General features: G+C 42.0%; 1 protein-coding gene across 1 annotated transcript in view; it reads left to right on the forward strand.

The window, feature by feature from the left end:
• The first annotated feature begins 9097 nt into the window (after window positions 1-9097).
• Window positions 9098-12728, forward strand: part of MON2 (MON2 homolog, regulator of endosome-to-Golgi trafficking) — a 76783-nt gene continuing 73152 nt past the window's right edge. The window contains exon 1 of the mRNA XM_082479319.1: window positions 9098-9227. Coding sequence (XP_082335445.1) covers window positions 9117-9227 — 111 coding nt within the window. The 5' untranslated portion in view covers window positions 9098-9116. The remainder of the gene's footprint in view (window positions 9228-12728) is intronic.

Consider the following 12728-nt stretch of genomic DNA (forward strand, 5'->3'; position numbering starts at 1 on the left):
TTATTTAATCAATAAAAATCTTCCCCAAACTTCTGTGAACAAATGTGCAGTTAAAAATAAAAGGAAACAAATCAAATTTAAGATTTAAATTTCCATACTCCATTCCAGAACAAACACATCAAGTAATCCAATGTGACTCTATGCAAAAGCAATAGAACTGATGGCAAAGAGGAAGAAATTGTGCAGAACTGTGAATGTATGTAAAAATGATGAATCACAGCTAAGACAAGGGCAGGAATATGGAAAAACCTATACTGAATGAATAGAAAATATGAATGTAATGAGAAAGTAGCTGTAGGATACTAATAAGGAGGTGGCAGAGAATTTCAAATACATTCTAAAAAAAGCAGGGTCCTATGTTTTAAAAAAAAGCAAATACTGCAGAAGTCACGAACAAGCGACTGAGAATTAAAATCTTTAATAGATGTTGGTTGCCCTGTAGGGAAACAAAACAAAACTAATTTAGTTCCTAGCGATGGATTTAACTTCTTAGTGAATGATACAGAAAATTGCTGGAAAGAGAACAATCTTGCACGTTATTAGGACTTTTTTTAATAAGACAGTAATAGAAGAGCCATACTATTTTTTGACATGAGTCCTCACCTAGTCATTATCTAGGAAACTGCAATTTATGCGTCCAAGTATTGGAAAATGTCTTGAGAGCAGTAGATGTGTTAATAACATTGAGGAACAGGTTTACAAAGGAAGGCTCCAAACATCCTGAAGGGACGACAAAAAAAAAGAAGCACCAAGTTCCTTGAAACGCTACTGTAACTCCATTGGTAAGGCTGGTCCCGGCTTTCTGTGATGTTGCCTCCAACAAAAGAAGACATTCAAGCCCACCGCATATTTGTATCCCCCATACCGTAGTGTGGCTGAGCTGGTCAGGAGCACAGCCATTCGGTAAAGAATTTGTCAATACTTAGTACATGTTAACTGCTAATTTTATAATTAAATTGTTTACCAAATCTTCTTGGATCACGGCATGGCTTTGTTAGTTAAGACTGGAGCAGGGAAGTAAGGCCCCTAGAAATAAACAGCCATAGGAATCGACTGATGGCCGTGCTGCCAAAGGGAAATAAGGTCTCAGACTGGCTGAACAAGTTTCACATCCCACTTAGTGATCCGTTCAGCAGCTCCAGGGCTTGGCTCTCAGCTGGAACACAGAGTGTTCAGACCTGGAATTTCCTACGCACCAGCTGGCATCAGCCAAGATCCAGCATCCACGCACTGGCGTGAGGAGGCGGACGAGCTCATCCCCCCCGTGCCCTGGGAGCAGGTTCCAGAAAGAGGCTCCCATTTGTGAAATACTGAATCCAACTTCCAGAAGTGCTCCCAAAGACACCAATATTAACTGTGAAATTGCCACACATATGCATCCTTGGATACGGACGTACCTGCTTGCACATGACGCAGGGCGTCCATACATGCTATGGTATAGCCCTGCTTTGTTGGGAGCACATATTCACACGTGGAGGTGGTCTGTATAGTTGTTTTACTACCAAGGAAAGCATTTGTCTCTTTACGATTAAATTTCTTGGGTTGTCTTCCAAATCCCCTGAGAAGTATGTTAATTCTGTTTATCTGTTTTGACTCAACCTGAGTAACAGAATTTCCTTCAGACTGCTGCTTATAAACACAGCCGCACATGCAGCCCTACGGACATTTATATCAAGGGCAAAGTCCTCTGAGTGAAAGAAGGATCTCTTCCATAAGAAATCTCTAATCCTTATGGTTTCTAGAATGAACGTCCTGTAAAATAAGGGAGTGGTCACACTTCAGTTATTTTTGCGAACAGTTGTGCTGAAGGCTCTCAAAAGTCCCTGGCCACGCTGAGTCTTTCCTAGGCTGGTCTGGGCTAGCTGCAAATTAAGTTGAGCATGCTGGCAGGGTAGCTGGGGAGCGTGAGACAAGAAGAATATCTCTGTAGTGCGCCGCTCTCCGTGGGACTTATGTGGGTATAGTGAGTGCGTCTGTGTTTATCATTATTTTCTGCATTTTATAGACATGACTGCACTGCTTGCTATGTAGACAGAGGTCACCCCTAACGCAAAGGACCTAACACCCGTTCAGTAGACGGAAACTCTCCCATAGTAATGGTACCACTTGGCAGCCCCAGGGCTGCAACCTGGAACGATTATTTTAAAGAAGGATTCACCAGAGCCTGGGGGAAGCATCCAGCAGCTTCTCCTCTCCGCTGCAGCAGCCAAAAATAATTATTTTTACACAGAGGAGCACCCTTCTCCTCTCCAGTGTTGCTTTGTGATTAGCAGATTGTCTGTAGGCTACTAGGTGTCTGGGAATATTTCCATAATTTTCATACAAGCTGAAGAAGAGATAATACGAAAATGATTAAAAAGATGTAGGGAGGTTTTTGGCAAATAGATGAGAGAGCAGCAAAATAAACAGACTGCAGAAACAGTGCATATTTCTGACATTCTTGAAGGGCATTTTTATGTTTTGCATCCTGCAGGCAGAACAAGATACTCGGGAAAAGACTTCTCCCGAGCGTGCCGCTGATCCACTGACCACTGCAAGAGCTCTGGATCAAATAACGCCGCCTACAATCACAATTATTTTGCTTCAATACATCTACGCCTTCATTTCTAAACCAAAATTCCTAATAAGGGACATGAAGATTGCAGTAATTTCTGATTAGAAGTGCAACGTCGCCGAAGTTTCTTCATCTTCTGCCCGTGACCTCAGGCTGTGCTAATTGTTAAGACGGCAGCAGGGGTGGGCAGCAGGGACGGGCAGCACGGGGGTTTTTTCAATGTAAACAACTGTCAAGTAAAATCTCCATCACGGTTTTGGTATTTCCTGCACTTGGCAGAAAAAAAAACCCGTATCATGGATGCAGTGCGTTACATACCATGCAGGGAAAAACCAGAGGTGCTGCCTGAATAGATAATAATTCCATTATCTAATAAATACTATTTATTGTGTAAGGGAACGAAAGCCGGATTCAGTTTAACGCGCAGCGTAAGGTTTGTTTCCCAGGGCAGCCACATACTTCCTGCGTAAATTGGAAAAGTTATTTAATCTGTCCTGACTCACGCTCAGTTTTAAGTATGAAGGGTATGGGAGCTGCTGATAAGATTTTGTGAATATCATGTACCGGTTTGTCTGTGTTACACTGCTAGCTCTTAGACAGCAATAAATTAATTGAAGCAGTGGACAGCAGTTCTTTCTCAGCAGACGTTAACAGGTTCAGCTGATTCAATTACCGGTACTCAAAAGGGCAATGCAAATAAAATCCCCCACTGCTTTGAGAATCTGTTTGGACAAGGCTTAAGCAGGAAAAATTGGAAAACCAGCTTTGCTGGCTGGTTACACAAGAGTCATGGAAGCATCTGTGCCTCTGGTTGAGAGATTCATGTGTAGGCCCTGAAGTGATCCTACCGTAACTCAACAGGGAATCATTGCCGAGTACCTACCAGGTGTCTGACGTTTTGGGCATTGCTACTCAACATTTTTGTCAGCGACCTCAAAGATAATGTGGTATCATTACTGATAGTTTGCTAATGACAAAGAGAATGATTCACTGAGAGACAGCAGCTGGGATTGCTCTTTTAGTTGACTAAACAAAGTAAAATGTGTATTAACATGCAAATACACAAACAAAGCGTATACTACCATGTAAACATATGCTCACACCTGTGCAAAAAGGAACAAAGGTTAAATTCACAAGGAGGGGAGTTCAGGTTGGAAAAAAAAAAGTATTTTTCAATTTGCTGGTTGAGCTAACTTCCTCATACAGCCACATCCTAAAGGAACAAGGGCTTTGCTTCTACCCCATAAAAAAAAAAAAAAGAATACCAGGTACTAGAGGGAAGGTTATTACCTCTGTTTTTAACCCATTTGTGGCCACAACAGAAATACTGTCTTGCCCAGTTTCTTGTGTCCACAATGTAAGGAGCTTTTGAAGCCTTCAGGTAGTAAAGCATGTGTATAGGGCTTCTTTGGGCTTAGACAGACCAATACAATGCATAGGTTTTTATACAGGACTACGGGAAGTATTTTGTATTAATCCATCCCTCACTCTCTTTTAATTTAAAATTTAACTTTGCCTTTTGCTATCAGTATCTATGTTCAATCCACTACAAGGCAAAATTCTCTCCGTCATGGCTCTGAACTCTGCAGTGGAAAAAACCACCAGAGATGTCCGCAAACACCTTCACGTGACCACACAACTGATGATATTTCATATCCTGAAGTTTGTTCAGTACTGTTACTGTGTACAGATTGGTATCAGTTCCAAAAGTATACAGGAGCATTAGTAAAGCGAACTCAGAGGAAAAGCCACGATTCTTCCCATCAGCATGAAACCAATTCATTGCCACAGTGAAACCTGACAGTTTTGCCTCTGTATAATGTGGAGACAGAACCCCGTTCCCATACTCAAAGCCTGCATCTCCATACATCTATCAGGATGGACTGTAACTCGGAGTAAACACCTGAAATTAATACAGCCGAGTGCTATCCCATGTTTAATCGAATCAAAAGGACTGATGCACATCATTTGGAATGAACATGAACACTGGTTCCAAGAGGTAATTTAATGAATCACAATAGGTCTCATGAGCATTTTTGTTGGTAATTAGGGCCATAAAGCTACAGGGAACGATTTCAATCACCCACTGTCCACAAAATAACACATAACTTAATAACAAAGCAAACAACAATATAATAATTGCAGCGCAATACGAAGTTAGCTTAACAGCTAACTAGCATTTTTAGCTTGCTGGTCAAAAACGTGGCCTCAGAGATGTCCACATACACTGCTCCACTTTCTGACTCAAAAGCAACTTGAATTGAAACTGAGGCACTTAAAACATACCCAAAGACAGGCAAGCACTCTTACTCAGGGTTAGGAATACACACAATAGTATCTATTGCAATGAAACGCAACTACAGTAAGTCCCATTTGCAATCAAATCAGCATCACTTCAAATAATCCTGGTTAGTTTAAAAAGTTTTAACTGCTCTGGTTTAGCTTAACTAATAAATCTTCTGCATTTACAAAAGGGGTACACCAAAACCATGAGAAAGGTTATCTTGTGTTTAAGAGACGTGCCTGAGATTCAGGCATGTGTATAGTTCCCAATTCTTGTATTCAGCAGATCTGAAAGAGTTTTCAATTCTGCAGCCACTTGTATGATTCATTTCCAAACCGAAGAGTAATCTTGCTGTATTTGGCTGGCAATGCTGAGCAGAGAGTGCCAAAGCTGGTAGTTGAAAAGATATGTATGATAACCGTAAATGATAAAAAGTGGTGTATGCAAACAGAATAACTTTTAAACTAAGTCACTGAGATTTAAGTATCAAACACACAATGGCCTTCTGAGAAGATGGAGACTGCACTTAACCTAAAAAATTCCTTTAATTAATAGACATGTTGCTTATTAAAGTAATTCTATACCTAATTTCCTAACATCCTGAATTACAGCAGGTCTCACCAAAGTCACAAGTGCTCTGCTTCGTTCAAAAAGTGTCACAATGTATAAACAGAAATTATGTGATACTAAAAATTCATAATAATCTCAATTTTAGAAGCAAATGAAATTCCTCAGAATACATTGTTACAGTATTCTAAGATTAATTTTGCATTCTAATACCGGGAGTTGGGTACTATTACAACTGTATGTCCAATTTTATCTGGCGTAGAAGGGTGCTGCAGAGAGGACAGTGGATAACTGAAAGTTAAACACTGGGCATCGTAACAGACAACTAAAGTAATTTTTTTTTCATGCATCTCAAAAAACTATTAAATCTAAGATTCTATAATGTAATAAGAAGAGAAGAAAAATTTAGAATCAAGAATGTTAATAGTTTTTGCTTGTGAGAGGAGTAGCATACGGTCCTTTTTTTTTTCTGATCTACAAAACAGAGCACTGAGCACATTAAGATTAGTGAAAAGGGTGGAATGTCAGCCAGAAACAGCTTTAAAAAAATTGTTTATGTTACACTTAATAGAAGTGGCAGGGTTGCTGTCAAGATATTACAAACATGGAAAGCCTCTAGCATGCTCCCTGTTCTATACCACTACACACATAGAATAAGATGGATAATCAGCAGGTACAAGCTAATATGATAAAAATAATTAATATCAGTAAATAATCTGCTTTTTCTCAAGAAACCATCATTTTACACACAGTATAAATTACAATACAAACAATACAAAAGATGTTTCTTCCTAAGACGTGTAATAGTTTATATTCCAAAATATTTATCACTACTGTTCTTAAATATTTTTACATTTTTTTACACAATCCTTAACAACAAAAAAAATAATCATACAAGTTGTCAATTCTACTCAAATGCAGTAATCACCTACTCCCTCAGTACTTTTACTTCAGAAGTTGGCATTACTCTGTGAGGAAGGGTAGACAAATTTACTGCTACGGCTTTGATTGAAGGAAACATCATCTATCTTTCATATAAGTTCACTTATCAGGCATTCACAATCTAAAAGTAGTCCCCTGTTCAAACTTGATGTTTACAGTAGTCTTGTTTGGTTAAACAAAACAGTAAGATTTTCAGGAAATTACTATGCAGGTAATACATATATACATGTGTATATATATTACATTATATATATACATATATAATATAATACATATAGAATCTAATACATACTAATTTGCTTGTTTTAAATGTGATTAATGTCAATTCTTCTTACTTGTCTCACCATTGATTAAAAAGAAAATATGGCCACATGACAGCTTTCCTCATTTTGATTACAGGGATAATAACAACAGTTGGATGCTTTAAGTCAGGACACCCCATTCAGACAAATTCTACCCAAAATACTTGCTCTATTTTTGTAAGAAAGGCAGCGTTATAGAACCGTTTACTGACCCTCATTTCACAAGAAATTTCAATTGTTTTAGTTTAGGCAGACAAGGAGATTCAGGGAGTACCACAGCTCACCATGTACAGTAAATAGGTGGAAAAGTCCAAACAGCAAACAGGAAGTAAATTGTTAAAGCTTACCTAAGAAATACCTATGCATAGGCAATAATTAATTGACTTATTCTCCTAGCAAATCATCCATGTTTCTTATGAAGGTATTTGGACTGGTCTGTGAATTTCCATCAGGATTGAAGCCCGGAATGGAAGCACTTAGAGAGGAAAATTCTCAGGAACTAATACTTATTGGTTAAGCACGTAAATAGTTCTACTGAAGACTACCACCTTGGGTTTTTGTTTTGGTTTGTTTTTTTAAGTAAGCACATAAAAATCAAAGCTTTTGAGAATACACAGACCAAGGCATTTCAAAAGCATAATAATGTTACAGGATCATGGGTTTGATTTTACTGAACATAGGGGTGAAATCTTAATTCCTTGTCTGAAGGCAATAAAATTTGACCACCTAATTCAATTGTGTATTACAGTCTTAAAAACTCACATCCATTTATCCAGTTCTGTCAAGTTAACAGCCAGTAATTTGAAAATTATGTAAAAATAAAAGATCTTAAAATAATGAATTACTTAGAAAGCAATTCTGCACTTTTTGCCTCATAAAGCACACCTAAAGATTCATGTCTACAGGTGCAGTGTACAATGCTGTGACAGTGGGAGCTTGTTTGCTGTATGATTTGCAATGTTTCTCACAGTAAATTAAATTTATGAGTTCTTTTCCCTTTTTCATTACAAGACCCGCACAAAAAAAAAAAAGACAAAAAGAAATCTTAGAACATTCTCTGAATAAGACTGAGGACTTTCAGGAAAGTCCAATGAAAAGCCATTATTTGAAATAAAATTATTTTAAATGGTAAGGCAGTAAAAATTTATTCTTCGTTCTGATTCTTCATAATTTTTTTTTTCCAAGATTCCCCAAGTTTAAAAACTACAGACCGTGGAAACTCAAGAATGTTTTCCAACTCCCTGGGTTTATGGAAGAGCAACGGAACCATGGCAACACAGGTAGGCACCCACCACAGTACAGGATTTACAGGAACCAGAATATGGAAAAATAATTATTGCAGAGACCAAAACCTTTGTGAAATGTTAACTGTTCGACGACGAATGGTGTCCTCAGGAAGGGAGGGAAGCCTCTGCCGTGGCTGAAGTTAGGCAGGGAGCATTCCTACAACCAACACGTAGTGGCTGAACATCCTATGCTCGTTGTTGGGGTGCCTGCTTTTGAAATGGGTTAAAAACAGCTGGTTGGAGAACTTTTGGATTTCAGAGGGACACTGCCGAGCAGCTGCTAGTGACAAGGGAGGTACTCGGGACCCGGCTGCTCTCCCACCTCCTTGGTTTTGCCCTGGGTTTATCTTAAACTTCTCAAGGAAGGGTTCACCCCGGCTCCGCCTGGAGAAAACCACGGGAAGCTGCGCGCCCACACACACGGGTCGCCAAGGGCACAAACCTTCACTCCTGCAGAAGAGAGCAAAGAACTTCACGAGTCACAAGGAAAACATAACAATCTGCCTCGCTTTTGGGTGTTTTTTTTTTTGTTTTGTTTTGTTTTTTTTTTTAAACCGAATTCAGCGCCGACCTCCCCCAACCCTTTCCTCCCCTCCCCACGCCTCTCGAGAGCTGGACTCGGCGAGAAGGCGGGTTCTCCAGCCGCTTGGCGGGCTGGTAGCTGCTGAGGGCCACCTGCGGGTGACCGAGGGCCTTCATCCCCACCACCTCCTCCCCGGCTACCCTTAGCCAAGGCCGCAGTCTGTCCCCTCCCCACCGCGTAGCTGCCCCCTCGGCCCGGGCCCCAGCGCCTCCTCCCGCCCCGCTTTGGTGCCGGCGCGGCGGCGGTTTCCAGTGACACAGCGGGGAAGGGAACAACGCTCCCCGCTGCGGCCCAGCTCGGGTCCCGGGGGCTGTGGCCTGCTGCCGCCTCCCAGCGGGCCGCCGCTCTCCCCGCCCCCGGGCCGTGTGTGCGGAAGCGGCCTGACGCGCGGCGCTGGCGGCGCCCGGCATTGTGGGAGCGGAGGGGGGGGTGGCCGCGGTGGCGGCGGCGGGGAAGGGGCCGGGGCCGCGGCTGACGGGTTCCGGTGTCGGGCGCAGACGTGTCGGCTGGGACCGTGGAGCGAGAGGCGCTGCCCCTGCCCGCTCGGAACAGCGCCCGGCACCGGGGCTGACCCGGCCCGGTTCGGCCCGGCGGCGCCATGTCCGGGACCAGCAGCCCCGAAGCCGTGAAGAAACTGCTGGAAAACATGCAGGGGGACCTGCGGGGCCTGAGCCTGGAGTGCCGGAAAAAATTCCCCCCCGTCAAGGAGGTGAGGGGGCGGGATGAGCTGAGCCGGGCCGGGCCGGGCGGCGGCCCGGAGCGGCCTCCTTCGCCGCGGGGCCCGGCCGGAGCGGAGGCGGCCGGTGTGCCCGTAGCCCGGTGCCGCTCCCGGTGAGGTCCGTCCTTCATGGCCGCGGGTTTGCCGAGCGCTGCCCGTGCCGAGACGTGGCTTTTCGCCTGTCGTATTTGCTTGTGGGTGGTTGTTTTTTAGTGCGTTGCCGAGGCAGGGGGAGGCGGCCGGGCTAGTTTACCTCAGGGGAGCGGGGCTGGGGAGGGACATCATCTGTTGACAGAGGCAAAACGGGGGCAGCCCCGCTTCACCCCCAGCGTCCTCCCGGGGGGGAGAAAGACAAAGTTTGGCTCGGCCGTCTCGGCGTTTCCTGCCGAAACTGACCCCGGGGGGCGCGGGGCCTGGCGGATCTGCCTTCGGGTCTGTGTCCCACCCGCGCAAAGGGCGCACTGAGGCGCGGCACCCCCCCGGTGGGCCTCGGTTACCGCTCGCTGCCGCGCACCTCCGTCCGCCGGTGCGGACCTCGCGGGGCGCCGGTGGTCGCTGGTGTGCCCCGCGATTTCGGGGTTAGGTGGCGTTCCGGTGGGGTCTGGTTACAACCGAGGAAGCTTGGGAGAAACGTAGGTTTAGGTTACTTTTTTTCTCTCCCTTTTAAAAAATTCCATTAATAAACTCAGGCCAGTAGGGTCGTACGTTTTATTTTTCAGACCTCAGTTTACTCTGTGTGCAGCTGGAAACTTCAGTAATCTTGATGAGCAGGATTACTTTAACTGAACGGCAATCAGAATTTGTCTCTCTATTTTAAAGTATACGCTAACCATGTTTTTCTACTGTGTTTACACTGTTTAACTTTTTCCCTATCAGTAGTTTGCTACTTGACATTTTAAAAAATACTTTTTCTATACAGTAGTGGGAGTAAAAATACTAACATATTAACTCAGATTAAGCTGCAGAACCAGAAAGGTACCTGGGAAAGCAAGCTGAAGATTGTCAGTTTAGAAGAAAGGAATTACATATGTAATGTGACTTTAGTTCCAATTAAGTGATAGCATATTGAATGTTGTATGAAGTATTAAATGCTTTAACTGATGAATTGAAGCTAATGACTGTGCTTGTTTTGGAAGGCGTGAAGTGACACGCTGTACCAGAGCATGTTATACATGATTGTAGATTGCAGAGGAATGCTGGTGTGTTTGAGAAATTGTGTGTGGTCACAGAAAAACAAGAGAAAGCTGTGATCAGTTCTGCGAAATTTGTGTGTGGTCACATGTAAATCAGAAAAAGTTGTGGTTAGTTGAACAGAAATCTGTGTGTGTGTTTTGGAGGGAGGCGGGGGTACTGCTTCCACTTTCTCCTGTGTATTACTATGTGACTCTGAGTAACTTGTTTGGTCTCTGAACAAGTTTCCCCACTGTGTTAATGTTTACTTTCTTTGATATATGACTTGTGTGTTGTTCCCTTTAAGATCTTGACAGCAATTTGCATAGCTTCATTAAAAACACTTAAAGTTTTTCACAGTTGTCTGGAGTTTGGGTAGGTTTATGGAATAGCACTCGCAGGTGTTAATAAAGAGGTGGGACTCTTTCTGCTATGAGTTGTGGGCTCTTACAGGGAAGTCTGAAGTGAGAGCAGTCCTGCAGTAGGATGTATGATGCAGTCATAGGAAACGATCTTACTTCCTCGCTTCTGGAAGCTGTTTTTTTTTGTTGTTCTAGTTTTAAAGGAAACGGGTCTCCTTTTCTGTCAAATCTCAACTGCTAAACAGGTATTTTAATCGCATGCATTTGGTATGATCATGATTAGATTTGGCTAGAGTGATCAGAGGAATGGCATGTTCTTCTCGCTGATTTGGAACAGCACCAGCTTTTTAAACCATGTTTAAACACAGGCTTGTTTTAAAACTACTTATAATCTCACTTTTTTACTTGCAGTATAACTAGATTATCATCATCAGTACCACATGCAATCTAATTTATGAGTTTATCTTGCAGCTGATGTGTATTCTTCCGTGTCACTTAATAAACTTACCGTACTGTGATAAAGCTATTGAAAAAGTCCTAGTCCAAAATTAATACTTATGATCTGTATTGTAATTGTTAGATTTGATAGGTACTTTATGAAGGGAAACTGCTAATAATCTTTCCGGTTTCTGATGTCATCTAAAATTTTGCTCACAGCTATTTGTTTATTGTCAGCCATTTCTAAAATGATTTGTCTATTCTGTTTTTTTTTTTTTTATTTTTATATTAATGCTGTTAAAATTCTGCAAAATGAATTAAGCTCATAGGTTTGCTGCTGATAAAAGTAGTAGTGTAGTTCTCAGTTCTACCTGTAACTTAAGTGATTAGTTTGAGCAAATCCTGTTTTAGTCAATACTGTAAAGAGTTAGTGGTATGATCAGAAAAATAAAGCCTGGTTTTGTTTTCTTTTGTTTTGTTTTTTTAATTAAATAGGGTTTTAGTTTTCACTTTTTAAAGATCTTTCTGATGCATATGTTATTATAAACTAATGCCATATATATTAGGTACAGAGAGACCAAAACAATATTAAATTATTCTTTGAACAGGCAGGTTGATCACACAGCTGAAGACCTCTATTAGATTTTTTTGTTTGTTTGCTTGTTTTTTGGGGGGGTGGATGCAGCAGAAAAGGGGACAGCTGGCTGTGGGATTCCACAGTCTGTGGGATTTAGACCTCATCCTCAGTTAGGAGCTGGAAGTAAGGTCTTCAGCCCTTATTGGAAATGGAACTTGAACTCTTCACTGGTTTAAGCACTTCCTTCTTGTATGTTTTCTATTACTTCTGAGTCTGTGAAGTTTTCTTAGTAGGTCACATTTATGGGGAAATCACGGAGTTGTAAGTCCAGTCACTTACAGCAGTAGATTCTGAGGTTTTTGCTGACTCTTTGATAATCTTGTAAGAAACATTGAAATTACTGAGTTTCAATGTTAAACTTATGACACAAATATGTGGCAAACTTCCTTCCCCTTAGTTCAAGCTTTTAACTAAGAAATAATAGAATGTGTTGTTGGCCCCAAAGCAATCCACACCTCCTCTTTGCTCCGTGTGACAAATAATACCCGGGTAGGATTTTCCTGGGTGGTGCCACTTCATACACTGAGAATGGGAGCTGTGGAAAGAATCTGTGGGTTTGAAATTGTGTTGCTGGCAATGTTTGGGGATTAACTAACATCATAGGCTTATTTTTCTTAAGGGTGTGGGGAATGCCAGTTACTATTAGACTTCAGACCCATGTCTGTTTGTTGTTAGGTGGTTTTTCTGTTTGATACTTCCTCAGATCAGCACTGACTACAGAAGTATGCTAAACATGAAAGCTGTATACTATGACCAAGGGGTGATTTGGTGGTTATGTCTGTGATATGTAAAAACTGTTTATATTGGCAGATGTACGAATAATAACATTGCTGAAAAATGTATTTGTATTTTCACAATATATATATCTATTTCCCAGTTAGAAAA

This window comes from Vanellus vanellus, assembly GCF_965231255.1.
Source record: "Vanellus vanellus genome assembly, chromosome: 1".
NCBI classification, from domain to species: Eukaryota; Metazoa; Chordata; class Aves; order Charadriiformes; family Charadriidae; genus Vanellus; species Vanellus vanellus.